General features: G+C 37.3%; 4 protein-coding genes across 4 annotated transcripts; 3 read left to right on the forward strand and 1 right to left on the reverse strand.

The window, feature by feature from the left end:
• Window positions 1-3,385: 3,385 nt before the first annotated feature.
• CBG08842 lies at window positions 3,386-4,605 on the reverse strand (the record flags this gene model as incomplete). Its single annotated transcript, XM_002635486.2, has 4 exons — window positions 3,386-3,485; window positions 3,740-4,089; window positions 4,385-4,521; window positions 4,569-4,605. 4 exons carry the CDS (start codon window positions 4,603-4,605, stop codon window positions 3,386-3,388), a joined length of 624 nt encoding a protein of 207 aa, XP_002635532.2.
• A 2,039-nt stretch (window positions 4,606-6,644) lies between these two features.
• On the forward strand, window positions 6,645-10,049 carry Cbr-srd-32 (the record flags this gene model as incomplete). The annotated part of the gene is made up of 6 exons (XM_002635487.1): window positions 6,645-6,844; window positions 7,016-7,110; window positions 7,164-7,420; window positions 8,346-8,501; window positions 8,554-8,683; window positions 9,868-10,049. 6 exons carry the CDS (start codon window positions 6,645-6,647, stop codon window positions 10,047-10,049), a joined length of 1,020 nt encoding a protein of 339 aa, XP_002635533.1.
• Window positions 10,050-11,638: 1,589 nt separating this feature from the next.
• On the forward strand, window positions 11,639-13,573 carry Cbr-srd-33 (the record flags this gene model as incomplete). Its single annotated transcript, XM_002635488.2, has 5 exons — window positions 11,639-11,687; window positions 12,096-12,297; window positions 12,341-12,435; window positions 12,483-12,898; window positions 13,307-13,573. 5 exons carry the CDS (start codon window positions 11,639-11,641, stop codon window positions 13,571-13,573), a joined length of 1,029 nt encoding a protein of 342 aa, XP_002635534.2.
• Window positions 13,574-13,968: 395 nt separating this feature from the next.
• On the forward strand, window positions 13,969-16,438 carry CBG08845 (the record flags this gene model as incomplete). Its single annotated transcript, XM_002635489.1, has 6 exons — window positions 13,969-14,167; window positions 14,490-14,851; window positions 14,898-15,202; window positions 15,728-15,938; window positions 15,983-16,294; window positions 16,340-16,438. 6 exons carry the CDS (start codon window positions 13,969-13,971, stop codon window positions 16,436-16,438), a joined length of 1,488 nt encoding a protein of 495 aa, XP_002635535.1.
• Window positions 16,439-16,493: the final 55 nt, after the last annotated feature.

Consider the following 16,493-nt stretch of genomic DNA (forward strand, 5'->3'; position numbering starts at 1 on the left):
CTAACAGATTGAGGACGGTGCGCAAAATGGCTCTCGATCGGAGGTGTGGACATTCCCGATGTTATTGTTGGAACAAAACTTTCGAAGCGCTTTTGAAGAAGAACGAGACGGGCTGTCTGGAATAGAGTGAATTATATTTTTGAAGAGAATTGCAAGAAGATATTTTTGTGATCCTTTTAAAAAACACTAAAGAAAAGAGGGAAAAAGAGAACACAAGTGTTTTCCAGAGAGATGAATCGAAGTGGCAAAAAAAAAGATGAGAGGGTGTCCCTGAGGAGATGTGGAGACGCAGACGGTGAGAGTAGAAGAGGACGAAGAAGAGGCTCGAAACACGACGGATTAGCATAGAAGCGGGGAGATGGAGGACAAGCGAAGAGAGAAATATCGGAATGAAGAGAGAAAGGAATGACACGAAGGACGGAAACATTGGATCGGTTTGATTTGGATTTGGATTTCTAGGAAAAGGAAATGAGTGGATGCGTGAAAGTGCTGAATGGAAATAAAAATTGATGGGATTAAGCTGATTGTATATTGAGAATTCTGAATGGAAGATATTTTTCAAAATTTGTGATTTTGCTAAAAGAAAATCTAAAAATTTTAGAAACGTTTTAAATCCTCAAACTGCTATTCAATGAAATTACGGGGGAGCCTGTAATAGAAGGTCCTCCACACTATCAACTTTGAGCTCAATTATCTCAATTCCTGCAAGAGATATCAAAATTTTGTCAACTAATAAAACATTGGTGATAATAAGATAAAAATTTATCAGTTGACAGATTTTTAATATCTTTTACAGGAACCGAGATAAATTGTTTCAAAGTTAGTGCCTTTGATTACAGGGGTTGCGATTTCAGTTTTTGAAGTTCACAAAAAAAGTTTGCCTGGTGAACTCCCTAGAAGGTTTTGGACACAAAAAACTGCAAAAATTGATTGAATCCGTAGATCAAAACCGAATAATGTTTTTCCATCAAGGTTAACAGAGGTGCAATTTCTGACCAAGCCTTTTTGACCTCTTTGGAAACCGCATTTTGGCAAAATTTTGAAATTTTAAATATTCTGAACACAAAAAAAATAATGAAAACATCAAGGAACTTCGTGTCTTGTAGAGTTTTTAAGTTTGGCGGCAATTCAAAAAAGTTAGGTACTGTAACTCCTCCCCCGAAGAAAGGCACCTGAATTTCGAGATCAATTATCTCAGTTCCTATCAGAGATATCAAAAATTTTTCAACCTATGGAATGTTGACCATAATATTAACAACATTTTATCAATTGACAAATGTTTGATATCTATTATAGAAACCAAGATAATTGAGCTCAAAGTGCAACTGTAGGGAAATCAGAGCAATAACGGTAATTACCGAGATAAAAAATGACATAAGTGAAAAATAGAAAAATAATTGTGCATCTAATTAAGAAATTCTATTTTTACTAAAAATGACGTAAATAGCGTACATTTTTGGCTCCCATGATCAAAAACAAGTTGTTATGCGAAAGTGAAAAAATCAAAGAACCCAACAGAACAAAATGAACAAAACCTAAAACCTTGAGGCAATTTATCTCGGTTCCTGTTAATGATATCAAAAAGTTGTCAACTGATAAATTTTTTATTATATTATTACCTACATTTTATCAGTTAATGCATTTTTGATATTTGGTATAGGAGCGGAGATAACTCACCTTAACCTTGACAATATGGGGCCCTTCTATTACAGGTTTTACGGTGTAATTTGAAATCAAAAGGAGAAAGCACGGCAAACTATTCATCTAACGTATTTCAAGTTGGGATTGTTGACATACGGCAATAAAATCACTTTATAGGGCATATAGGTAAACTTTGAGAACGCTATGTGCCTTTTAACCATTTTTGGGCAATAAAAACTAAAGGAAACTATGTGTATGCTTAAAATCTAGAAGGTTAGAACATGCGGCCAGATGAGAAAGAAAAACAAAAAAACATTCCCAGATCTCAGCTGCTGCTCCAGCAAAGTTTCGTGTGTGTTATTGGGGGTGCTATGTTTTTTTGCAGAGAGGAACTCCCCGAGCAAACAATTGTGCTCAGCACGGCTGACTGCGCTCATCTCACTGAGCAAGAACAGAATCATTGAATCTGCGTATATACGGAGCCATTAATTAGATTTGGTTGGGAATCTTGTCACGCGATGCACAAAAAAATAATGAGGAGGTGAAAAGGAAATTGGAGAGGAGGGGGGTTAGGGAATTGGACATCTGATTCTAGAGGGAAAAAAAGCAAGGAAAACTTTAGAAATCAAAATTTCAGACTCACCATTTTAAAGGCGCAGCGTGCAGTTGTTTTGTATCCGACCAACATTTTGTTCTCAAGGAAATTTCGGTAGAAATATAGTGATAAATGAAGATGATGGTTGGAAATAAATACTGACCCAGTGTTCTTCAAAAAGTGGACAACGAGGCTACTGCCCCTGAAGTGATATAGCGTGGGAAGAGAGGAGGTTTAGATACAACGATGAAATGTTTGTTTGTTGGGGAGATGGACTACACGTTATGTGTGTAGTCAACATGACGCAAAATCTGAAGACTACACATTGTGGAGGCCCTGGGGCTTTCTTTGTTTGAGTGAATTTTGAGACGTTTTGAAGAAAGAGAAAAAGATGACAAAAGAGTTTGCGATTTTTTAAGTGATTTTTGCAAATTGTCGTCAAATATAGTGTATAGTACAAAAATCGAACGTACAGTAATACGACATTCATTTTTTTTAAAATACGGTCGTTTTTCCATTTTTCAGACATTTTCAGCGGAAACCTGAAATGTCTAGTTGAATAAGAAGAACAAAAATCCGTTGAAAACTACAAAAAGCATATGGTACACAGCTTCAGCAAAAAATATGGGGATAAAACATCACCCATTTATTGAAGTAACGTAAAACCTGTAATTGAAGTGCCCCTAACCTTCGACTTTAAGTCAATTTATCTCGGTGCCTGTCAAAGATATGAAAAAGTTGCCAACTGATAAATTATTAGCAATATAGTGATAAATCATTTATCAGTTGACAACAAATTGATAACTTTGACAGGAACCTAGATAATTGAGCTCAAAGTTGTCAAGATAAAAATGACCATAGACGCTCTAATAGGAGTCCATCCTATTTGTGCATGTTGAGCTTTATTATCTGGGTTCCTAAAAAAGACTTTCAAAGACTTTGAACTAATAAAATATTAGTGATACTGTGATAAACAATTTATTAGTTGACAACTTTTTTTCTATATCTTTCAAGCGAATCGAGATGATTGAGATCAAAGTTATTGGCTATGAAGAACCTGGAATGGTATCTTCTTCATTTAACATAATTTTCCAATATTTTATTTCAATTCTTCTTTTTTTCTACAACTTATAAATAGTTAAATCTAGGTTATACACAAAGTCCAGTATCGGTTTCACAAGTGGTTCCACTGGGACATGACGAACAAGTTGTTCCGGATGTGTAGATGTATTGATTCAAGGTGTTTCCTCTGAAAATCTCAACTTCTTGAATTTACCCTGAACCCTTTAATAAAAGGGCACCGCACAGCCAAGTTTGAGCTCAATTATTTCAATACCTATGCAAGAAATCAAAACGTTTCCACTGATAAAAGAATTCTGATGTTATGATAAACATTTTATCAGTTGACACATCTTTGATATCTTTGCCGGGAACTGGGATAAATTGGCTCAAAGTTAAAACTTAGAGGGTCTTTCTATTACAGATTTTACTGTATACCCTTACCTTGTTTTGTATTGGCAAACAACCAACACTCTATTAGAAGAGCTCTTTGGAAGTGATCCACAATTTTTGATTCCACACCCCAGGAGATTCGTTTTTGCCCATGCCATTTGACTGGCTTGTCCAACAGTCTGCGCCATGGCTTTGTTGAAGATGTTCGATGACCATCCATAGTGTTGGAATTGATTCTCCCATCCGTTCGCAGCGATAAACCCATATTGATCTATATCGGAGATTCCTGTGGAGACGCTGAACATATTGATGTTCTCTCCGATTCCAAAAGTTCCAGAATATGTGAAAACACATTTATCCGCGTGGGCTTGAGCGGTTTCAGCGAGGGTGGGGTCCCAAGTCTGTAAACTTTTTTTTGGAAGTTATTGGGTAGTGCAATTTGGGCTCAATTATCTCGGTAACATCTAACTTTAAGCTAGCCTATAACTTTAAGCAAACTTATCTCGATTCCTGTAAACAATATCAAAAAGTTGTCAACTGACAAATCGGTTATCATATTATCACCCACATTTTATTAGTTGACACGTTTTCGATATCGTGCATAGGAAATGAGATGATTGGAACAATAGAAAACCCCCGCCCTTTTAATAGAGGTTTCAGAGTATTCCGATGGTAAGCTCTAACCAAACTCCTTACCATTTTCAAAATATTACTTCCAGCTGGTTTTGTAGTTCCCTTGGCCACATATGTTCCCTTGGCGATTTTCGAGCGTAACGCATTATGAGCATTCAGAATTGCAGTTTGACCACTGGCCGAGAATTGTGCGGTTACATCTGAAAATACAAAACATAATTTTCAAAGATTTAAAGTTGTAGCTAACCGATGAAGATTACTGTTAGAAAAATGAGAAGTTTCATGGCCAGGCTGGTGAATTCAGAAAGTCAAAGTCCATGTGGTTAGTTTTATACATAACCTTGTTTTGTATGAACAACTGCGTGTTCATGCGGTGCAAAATCTGCTTGGACACATTTTTGTTGAAAATGGAAAACGGAAAATGGAAAAAAATCAAATAGGCCAGAATCTGCAAAAGTGGTTGCAAACTAAACATCTGTTCAAATTATGTTAGTTCTGGGGTCAAATCTTGGATCGAGGATTTCCGGTCAAAACAATATTTATAAAGTTTACACTAGCATGAGTGAAGCGCTGTGGGCTCAAGTTTAGACTGCATAAATTCAAACAATTCACCAGTATACTGGCCAAGTTTCAAATGATTCAATCAACTTTGAGCTCAGTAATCGCTTGTCAAAGTTGCTTCACCTATTGGAAATCATCTTTGAACAACCATAAAAATACCTAGACTTGAGGAATAGCTTTGAAAATTTTACTAGCTTCGAATCAAATGTGAAATTATATTTCTACCAATTTTTGTGCTTTAAGGATACTTATGTCTGAAGATATACCCGTTTTTATCAGTCAGGGTAATTGTGAGCCACCCTGAAACTTCCCAGACAAAAACCCTAGATGCTCCGGGATTGCATAGTTTCCGGAGTATACTGAACTCCATGTGTTTCGATTTAGATTTTGTTTATTCAAAACAACGCTGCTCCACTTCCGTTGATCTTTGCATTTTTCGACAGGGAGCTGATGTAGCTGTATCTGTCAATACGACATACAAAAACGGATTTTCAGAAGATTTTGACCATTTTCAGGAGTCTGGAAATCGGCTACCAAGTTTCCAATCACTTTGAACATTTTGGTAGTTGTAATGCCGCGTTCAAAGTTGATTTCCAGGAGTAATTTCCTGAAAAAAAAAACGCTGTCCAAAGCTGCGATTGTTTTTCAGATTTACAGCAACAGTAAACTACTGTACCACTCGTTTTGACTCTGTTCTTCCTGTTGATTCATGTCGACTTACGGTGGGTCTCAAAGCGGAGGTCTCTGGAAAACAATGGCAGCTTTGGACAGCGTTTTTTTTCAGGAAATTACTCCTGGAAATCAACTTTGAACGCGCCATGAAGCAGACCTAGATTGAAAACTAAGCATTCTCAGAAATTTTGGAAAATCCTTACATTTTCAACTATTTGTCGATTTCTGAAACCCACCTATTTTTGGGCCGTTTTTGTATTAAAAACTTGAAAAACAGATGTCTTTCAGAAATTGGCAAATAGCTGAAAAACTGGGAATAAAAAATAATTTGGTGAAAGTTTTCAATCTAGGTCTATTTTACATCCTCTGAAAATTTCAAAGCGGTAGGAAACTTGACAGCCAAGCTCCAGACTCTTGAAAATGGTGAAAATATCCAAAAATCAACTCAAAATTGCGTTTTTGTATATTTTATTGGCCGGTACTGTAGTTTATATAAAATACTATAATTGGGATCATTCTCATAATAAATAAACGAAGTTGCGTCTCTTTGTATGTTTCTATGTCCGCAAATTTTTGAAAAGCTAAAACTGAGATCGGAAAGAGTGAGGAGCAAACGCACCGAACGAGTGAAAGCTGGGTTAAATCGGAGGCGCGGCAGAGAGGCTGGTATTGATTTAAACCAGTATCATATTTCTCAGAAACAATGTCAACAAGTGGAGATAGTGATGCTAATTACTAGGACTCCTTTCTTGTATTCATTCATTCATCCATTCATTCAAACACTGTCAAAATGAAAAAAGAGCCAACCCAGAAGAGTCAACGTTCTGCTCCTTCTCCAAATTCTCATTCACCCCAAAACGAATGACGACACCAAAATGACCTTCTTTGTCCTCTCTCTTCAAGAAGATCACCACGTGGTGGCACAATAAACGCTCTCTCCAGAAAATGTGTGTTTGCTTTCAAACGGGGTCTCATCAACTGAAGAGGACCCAGGATATATTCGAAATTTGTTCTTTCCACCCCGCCTCTCTTTTCTTTCCCTTCTCTTCCAATTCATTGTGGCGTGTGGAGCCTTTTTATTTCCCGGAAAATGTTCGTCGACATTTATGACCAACTCTATATTTCATATGCATCTGTTGTATCTACTTTGGGTGTACTGTTTAATGCCTTTTTATTGTTTCTCATATTTTTCAAAAGTCCGCCATGCCTGACTCCGTATACTGTATTTCTGGCGAACACTTCTATCACACAGTTGCTGTATTCAATATGTTTTCTGTTAACTGTACCGAGGTTAGTGGAGAAGTTCACTTTGAGTACGGTTATCTCGGTTCCTATGAAAGATATCCAAAACATGTCAACTGATAAAGTATTTATCACAATATCACTAACATTTCATCAGTTGTCACATTTTTGATATCTCCTACTGGAACCGAGATAATTGAGCTTAAAATAAGTTTTCAGGGTGATCTCCATAAATCTTCGAATCGTGAATATCTACCTTGGATTCTCCCAGTTCCTGGGCCACTGGTGGAGCTATATGATATTTGTGACGATGTGTGAGAACCTTCACCTTTTTTGGAATATATCCTTTCAACCAGAATTCTTTCAGTACATTTTGCAGTCAATTCATTTCTATCCATTATGTTATCTATGGTTTTCCGTGCCATCTCCCTAAAAACCCTTCGATTCCCGACTTCTGGAGCATTTACAATGTGTATTCTGGCCTATTTGATTCCGTTTAGTATGGTGGTTTCTATTCGCGATATTGAGATAACCTCGAATTTCACTATCAATAGTAATTATACGTTGTGGCAGTTGGAGAATCTGGATAAGTATCGGACAGTGGTGGGGACAAGTGTGGCGCAGGTAATGTGCACTTTGAGCTCAGTTATCTCTATTCCTATGAGAGATACCAAAAATATGTCAACTGAAAAAAATATTGGTTATGTTATGATAATCAATTTATCAGTTGGCTACTTTTTGACATATTTTGAAGAAATCGAGATAATTAAGTTCAAAGTTCAAGTATAGGGTGGGTTTCTATACGAAGATTCTTCATAAGAAACCAAAACACGCTCATCTGAAAATTCTGAAAACATCTTCTGCACTAGGAACTTCCTTAAAAACCCAATAAACAGGAAACCACTCCGTTTTTAGAGAAGCCCACGCATCATTAATGTTTATTTGGTGTGTAGAGGATGGAGAAGAGAACCAATTTGCTTTATTAGATTCCACATTTTTAGAGGGGATCAGAAGTTCAGAAAACGTCATGGAATGAAAAAAATACGAACTAGGGCTTACAGTACTGGGGTCACAGTATAAGAATACGAGTTAGGGCTCAAGCCAGCTTTGGACGCCTAAAAACTTAGAGCAGATTTTGTTGAAAGATCCTCTAAATTTGCAGGTTTACTAAAAAAAAACTGAGCTTCAATTTTGTAGTTGACACCTTTTTTGCAAATATTAAGCTAGTGGAGATATACCGCTGGAGCAGCCAAGTGCCAAACTATGATAAATAATTTATCAGTTGACATAATTTTGATATCTTTTAAAGGAACCGAGATAAATTAGCTCAAAGTGAGGGGAATGTGGCAATATACTGAACCCAGTTCTCATAGGAACCGAGATAACTGACCTCAAACTTGACAGTGAGGGGGCCCTGAATTTAGGTAGAGTAGGGCTCATTTTACGGTAGGTGAAATTGTACTGTATTTCAAAGGTTCTAGCTCAAAAACAGATAGAGTTATTGAAAACGATAAAACCGCTTAAAGATTTTAAAAGTCTCCATTTTCAGCTCTCCACCCTCTGGGTTGCCTGCTGTGTCAGTCTTCTATGCATTCCCATCTACAGTGTGATGTTCTACTGTAGATATCGAATATTAAAAATGCTGGAACGCCCGGGTTACATGTTCAACACTACCACAACCCTGCAGATCAAACGATTAGTAAAGGTAGTGTTGAAAATTCGCTCTACGGACAACGAGTGTCACCAAATTCTTCCAGGCGCTCACCGTGCAATCTATGATCCCTGTGTTCACGCTGTTTCCGGCGTCTCTCATTTTTCTCTCCACTCAATTTCATGTTATCGAGACGACCAAGTTCGGCTATATCATAATTTCCTTGTTGAGTTTGAGTAAGTTTTGGGCACATTCTTTGTACCATAGGTTATGATCCGTACAGGTGATCAGAACAGGTGATAAGAGAGGGATTCTGAGAATCCATGAGTGATTAAACATTTGTGATTGTTGAAAAAAAAGGAAGATGAATAGACAATGGTACAGGTGATAAGAACAGGTGATAGAAGAGCGTTTAAGAAAGTGTTATTCTAAAAAAGACAGAAGTTTAATAGGATCAAGAACCCGAAGAAGATTTCTGTGAATACAGGTATACGTCACTTCGAGCTTAATTATCTCGGTTCCTATAAGAGATATAAAAATGACAACTGATAAAATATTGATGATTGTATGATGAATAATTTATTAGTTGACAAATTTTTGATATCTCTTACAAGAATCGAGATATTCGAGAACACAGGAAAACCACTGTGGTGGCGTTCTACAGTCGGTCAGTAAGATGCGACTGCATAGCTCAATTATTTTGGTTCCTATGAGAGATATCAGAAAGTGGTCAACTGATAAAATATTGATGATATTATGGTTAATAATTTATGAAGTGGTATTTTTTGATATCTTTTAAAGGAACCAAGATAATTGAGCTCAAAGTGGACATGAAGGGTGGGCTTCTGTTGGAGCAAATACAGTACCTGCACTCTGATTGTGAGATCAATTATCTTGGTTCCTATAGAAAGATATCAATAATCTGTCAACAAATAAAATATTCATCAAAATATCACCAACATTTCATCAGTTGACAAATGTTTGATATGTTATAGATAAACCGCGATAATCTTGCTCAAAGTACTGTGCACTTCATTTGGTACATGTTTAGGGCAAATTGAGGGCATAATTTACAAGGGGTATGTAGAATGAAATTTCGGTCAATTTTGAAATTTTCTGACAATGGGGATATGAAAAAATCGATTCTGATCGGGCCAGAAAATGTTGAATTTCAGAACATTCTCGAAAATTATTTTTTGCTCCATCTTCATCCAAAAATTCACCAGCCCCGTCCTGAATAATTTCTGATTGAATTTAAATCTGCATAGAATCTAGTTTCAATGCTCCTTTGCTCTTTTCCCTGGACCCGCCTACATGTCTTAATTTTAGCTATTTGATCTTTCGCACTCCCATAAAACAACTCTGAGCTGCGTGCAAGAAAAACTAAATTTCCAGAAAAGATCAAATTTCCTTCTTCCAGGTCCCACTATTGATCCCCTGGTCACCATCTACTACGTGCAACCCTATCGAAAATACATTGTCGATTTGCTGTGGTCCGAGGAGCGTCCTCTAATCTCCCCATTCCTTTCGAACAACGACCCCAGATTCTACAGAAGCCGTTCGAATAGTGTTCTGATGATGCGAAACACACATTTCGTCTAGAATACCTTGTACCTTGACCCCTTTAAATCATTTTTTTGCCGTTTTTTGCCTAAAAACAAACGCCTTGCTTCCTTTTCATCTGCTCTCATTTATTTTGAACCTGCAGCGTGACCCATAAAATTTCCTGGGATTTCTGTTTGCTGAAAATTTCATAGAATATTCCTTTGTTTTTGCCCAAGGGCATGGCTTCAATGAACCAATATCCTCGTTTATGCTTTCATTTTTTTATTTCCAATCTGACCGAAAAAATAAAACTAAACTAGTTAGACCAACTCGCGTCATGTCAATATCTATTATATACTTTTTATTTGTCTCGACTCCCAATTTTTAGTAAAATTCTCTGAAAATCATTTTTATAGATTATTGAGACTCGAAATAAATTCTAGTTGCATTTCCATACAAATCACTTTCTTGGCAAACATTTTGAATTATGAGCACATGAATAGAACACGTGGCCTAATTCAATTATTCTATGCAAAACCAGGAATTCTATGAAAAGAGGCATAGAATTCCGGGATATATACATCTAGAACTTGAGTTACGCTAATTCAATCAGACTTATAAACATTTTGGAATGAAAACTTCTGAGGAAATATCCTTTGATTTGAGACCAACTTTTCGGATATTATCACGATAGCCGTTTGAGCTTAATTATCTTGGCTCCTGTAACAGATATCAAAAATTTGTTAACTGATAAAATGCTTATCATAATATCAGAAACGTTTTGTAAGTGAACAACTTTTCGATATCTGTCCTAGGAATTGAGATACCGTAAGCACTCTAATAGAGTGTCCTCCTCCATAACTTTTAACTTTGAGCTTAATTATCTCGATTCCTGTAACAGATATTAAAAATTTGTCAACTGATAAATTATTTATCATATAATCACAAATAGTTTATCAGTTGACAAATTTTTGATATTTCTTACCGAAATTGAGATAATTGAGCTCAAAAAACAGAGTGAGATTTTATCTATTCCATTCTTCAAACATTTCCGAAACGGACCTTGGCGGATCCTGCCATAGCACCCTTTAGAGTCTCTATTTTATGACCAACTAATAAAGCTATAATAGAACTCGTTGAGTACTACAAAATGATACTATTTGGAGTACTGTAGCTCGTCTATGAACAAAGTTGCAAGACCGCAAAGTAGAGACCGCGTTGCTCAGATGGTTTTTGGCTTGTAACTTTGTTCATAGACAAGCTACATTATTCCAATTATTATATTTTTGTAGCACTCGTCTAATTCTATCATATCATATCTAATTCACTTGGTCTGAAAATATTAGACATGAAGGAAGCTAGGGCGAAGTCCGCGAGCGTCCAATGACACATACTGAAATAGTCATCAATTCTTGAAAGATTCTTATTCTTAGAAACATCAGATTTTTCTACTTCTTTCAGAATATAACGCTTCCTCATTTATAAAATAGAGTTTTAACTATTTATTTTCAAAAATCCATTTTTAGAAAAAAAAGTCCATCACAACACAAAAACCGGACGCATTACACTTCCGTATGTTCTCTGCTCCCCTAAATTCTCACCCATGCATGAGCTAATTTTCAGACTAAACCTGAAAAAAGAATCGTATGTCCATCTGGAGATCAGTTGCTGGTGTGCTATCACCGCTTACTTCCGGTTTGTGGTTTTTTTGTTAAGTACCGTAAACACTCTAATAGGAGGCCCCAACTTTGAGCCCAGATATCTTGTTTCCTGGTAAAGATATGAAAAAGTAGTCAATTAATAAACTATTTATGATATTATGAAGAACATTTTATCAGTTGACCACTTTTTGAAATCTTTCGCAGGAACAGAGATATAAAGGTTCAAAGTAGGCGCAATATCGTATATACTAAAAATGAACGCCACCCCAACTTTCAACTTTGAGCCCAGATATCTTGTTTTCTGGGAAAGATATCAAAAGGGTGTCAACTGATAAAATATTTGTGATATTATGAAGGAAATTTTATCAGTTGACCACTTTTTGAAACCTTCTACAGGAACTGAGATTTAAAAGCTCAAAGTTGACGATATCCTATTTTCCAGACACCTACATGAACACCGCGGATAGTATCTTCGTGATTATCGTTACCATTCTCACCCTAATTGGATTTTGCCTAAATTTCCTCTTACTGTACCTAATCATCTGGAAAAGCCCACGCAGTCTAACCCCATATCGTATTTTTCTGGCGAACACCACAATAACCCAATTGTTATTCGCTGTTTTTGCAGTTACCAGTCAGCCAAGGTACGTGGTTTTTCATGAGAAAATAGAATGGATTGAAGTTCAGAGTTCTATCAAAACATCAGTACACAATTGTGATTTATCTCGGTCCCGTGCAGTACTTTGGCTCCTGGTTTAGCTATATGTCCTACGTGGGAATTCGTAAGACACCCTAAACAATTCGTTCAATGATCCCCCAGCCTTTTCAGTTCACCTATCCCTAAACTCTTTCATCTCATTGATGCTCTCCATGGTCTACCGATACTATTCAATCAGATTCCATAAATTCACAGCAAGCACTTCTATAATACTCTGCGTATTAGGATACAGTATCCCTTTTCTGATCTATGCATCTTGCTCAAATGTGCTTGTGGACCAATCGGTAGCAGTTAACAATGAAATTCTGGAAGGATCTGTGAGGAATTTGGAGAATTATAATGTGGTGCTCTCAACGAATATTACTAACCAGTACCCACTTATCATTCTCGTGTTGGCCGTGACCATTGGCTTGATACCAATCTATTTTGTTATGTATTGGTGCCGACATCAGATTCATAAAACTTTGAAGCAGACAAGATCAGTTCATAGTCCATCCACAAGGGATAATGCAAGAAGATTAGTTCATGTAAGTTTTTTAGAGTCCATTTTTCTCGGTTCCTGATCAAGGTATGAAAATTTTGTCAACTAATAAATTGTTTATCATAATATCACCAAAATTTTATCAGTTGTTTACTTTTTCATATTTTCTACAGGAACCGGGATAAGTTGGTTCAAAGTTAAGAACTCTTTCTATCCCAGGTTACCTGTACGGGCATTTTGAGTTTAATTATCTCGGCTCCTATGAGAAATATCAAAAATCTATTAACTGATAAAGTATTGGTGATATTATGATAAACAACTTATCAGTTGACACATTTTTGATATATTGCATAGGGATTCAAAAAATAGGGGTCAAACTTTTGGGTATTCCTTCAAAAAATCACCCTAACCGAGAATCCTCCACCCTGACCAATGAAACAAACCCATTTTGCAGGCTCTGACCATCCAATCCATTATTCCCCTGGTCTCCGTGTTCCCTGCATCATCATTCTGGTGTCTTGCTCAACTGGGAATCGTGGAGCCTACGGCCTACAGCTATTTTATAATTCCATGTCTTTCATTGGGATGCATAGCTGATCCTTTGGTCACTATCCGATGTGTGCTTCCATATAGAAAATGGGTTTTGAAGATGTGTCATCGAACCACCTCGGATACGACATCATCGAATCAGGAGAAAACAACGATTTTTTTGAAACATTGATTTCAATATGAAGAATAAAGTTGAATTATTTGTGGTATCCGTTTATTTGAAAGATTGAAGCACAGAGGTCAGAACCCGTCAAAGAATTGCTGCCATCCAGATCTCTGGATTTAGCCTCAGCGGGGTTGTAATAATTTATTTCTTGAAACAAAAAAAATCTATAATTCGAACTAAATACTCCATCTCTTCAGCACTATCAGAAAACTTTAAAAGGCAGATACTCCGAAACACAGCCCCTCACTCTGCGTTTCTTGATTACCGCACACTCTCTACTAATTTGAAAAAGACTGTCGTCTGTGTACAAGCCTCTCACTCTCGGTCACAAAACATGAATTACACTTTTCGCATTATATAAAACACAAACATCCTTCTATTCTCTCTATTTTCAGTCTACAATGTTCGTGATTTTGTTCTTCACGGTGTTCGCTGTCTATTTGGGCTATGAATTGTATTGGAAGCGTCGGAATCTACCACCTGGTCCATGTCCATTGCCAGTTTTTGGAAATCTATTGTCTATTAATAACCCACCACCTGGATACGCTGCATTTGAAGGATGGACCAAGAAGTATGGAGATGTGTATACCTTTTGGATTGGTGAGTATATTGAAGGCCTTCAATATTCGGATTACTGTAAAATCAAGGCTTCAAAATCGATATTTCGAGAAACGGAAAATTCGGGCATCATTTCGCTGCTATTTCGGATTATCTGTAAAAATTTAGGAAGTTTCGGTCTAGTAGCCACTTCGCTAGGATCGGCGACACGGGAACACACGGACACACACGGACACACACACACACACACACACACACACACACACACACACACACACACACACACACACACACACACACACACACACACACACACACACACACCCACGCAGAATTTGGTGATTGTTAATAGTAAAGTTTGCAGGAAGCAGACCCCATATTATGATCAACACCTACGACAAGGTGAAAGAAACGTTCATTCGAGATGCCGAAACCTACACCAATAAAGTTTGTCTCCCAGCAGTTGACTTCTTCCGTGGTGGAGATCATGGAGTCATCGATTCTAATGGTGCCAAATGGAGGGACCATCGTAGATTCGCTCTAACTAGTTTAAGAGATTTCGGGTTGGGAAAGAACCTGATGCAGGAAAAAATCCTTCTGGAAGTTCAAGATGTCTTTGTCAAATTCGATGCTACTGAAGGACAAGAAACAGAAATCCCACCAGTTTTTGATAACGCTATTGCAAATGTAATCAATCAACTTTTATTTGGTTATCGGTTTGATGAGGTACAAAATATAGGGTTCGCAAAACATATTTTTAAAAATTTTATAGACCAAACAAGACGAGTTCCAAGAGCTCAAACGAATCATTGATGCTCCTCCAGAACTATTCGGAAAGCTCCATATATTCCTGGCTATGAATATTCCAATCCTTGCAAAACTCATGCCGGAATCGTTGTACGAAAAACCGTTTAAGGATTTCCGAGATACTGGTTTTGGATTCTTCCGGGCTCAAGTAGAGAAGCACAGAGAGCAAATAGACTTTGAAGATCTGGATTCTGACAGTTCGGATTATGTAGAGACATATCTGAAGGAGCAGAGGAAGAGACAAAATGAGGGAGATGAGGGAACGTTCAGGTGAGTCTCACTGTGAATTTGTTTGTTCGAAACTGGGGATTAAATATCGCGCTCTTTGACTTGTGCCATCGCTCGAGCTAGCGACCGCGTAGTTCAGCCGGGTAGCGGCGCGACACTTCCAGTGTTGCGTCCATAAGTTTAACTTCCTATGAAGTTTCAAAATGCAAAAAGTTGAAAAACTTTTTTCATGTTTCCAACTTCAAAGTACCGTAATCCACCTGATAGAAATGGTCCATACTCCGAGGGTACATTGAAATAAGGTACATCATGCTCAAGAGGTTCATTGACTCAGAGGGTAAATCGTCTGAAAAGGTACACCTAGGTAATAGATTAGCCTAAAGATTGGTACATCTAGGCTTAGATCGGCCTAGATTAATCCCCTGATAGTAAAGCAACTACCTAGGTGTACCCCTTCAAACGATGTACCCTCTGAGTCAATGTACCCCTTGAGCAGGATGTACCCTCTTCTGATGTACCCCGGAGTATGGGCCGATAGAAATCATATTCCATTACCTAGTTTTTCAGCAATATCCAATTGGAAAACATGCTGATGGATATGTGGTTTGCTGGCCTTGGCACCACTACAAACACCACTACATGGGCATTGAGTTATATTTTGCACTATCCAAAGGTTCAAATGAAGATCCATGAGGAACTGGATAGAGTCGTAGCAAGCGATAGACTTATCACCACCGCTGATAAGAATGACTTGCCGTATATGAACGCTTTTCTCAATGTAAGGTTTTGATCCAAGTTACAGTATGCTAGAATTGCTTTTAGGAAACCCAACGATGTACCAATCTTGTTCCATTGAACATGCAACACGAGACCACCAAGGATACAGTAATCAATGGGTATCATATCCCTAGAGGAACTGGAGTTGTTGCTCAAATTAGTACTATCATGATGGACGAGAAAACATTCCCAGATCATGAATCTTTCAAGCCAGAAAGGTTTATAGATGAGAATGGAAAATTGAAAAAGGTGGAGCAACTTGTTCCATTCTCGGTTGGAAAACGACAATGTCTAGGAGAAGGGCTTGCTAGAATGGAACTATTCCTTTTTATTGCCAACTTTTTGAATCGATACGAGGTAAAATTGGGAATGAAATTTTGAATTTGAAATCGAAAATTTCAGTTATCCCCATCCAAACAAGGGCCACCGTCGTTGGAGAAGAAGTGTGCAACTATGGTCGAGCCAAGAATATTCTCTGGAATTTTGAAGAAGAGAAGATAAGATACATCGGGTTTGTAAATTTGTACATGGAATAAATTGAATTTTTAAAATCATC

The sequence above is a fragment of the Caenorhabditis briggsae genome (genome assembly GCF_000004555.2).
Source record: "Caenorhabditis briggsae complete genome, chrV, whole genome shotgun sequence".
In the NCBI taxonomy this organism is placed as follows: domain Eukaryota; kingdom Metazoa; phylum Nematoda; class Chromadorea; order Rhabditida; family Rhabditidae; genus Caenorhabditis; species Caenorhabditis briggsae.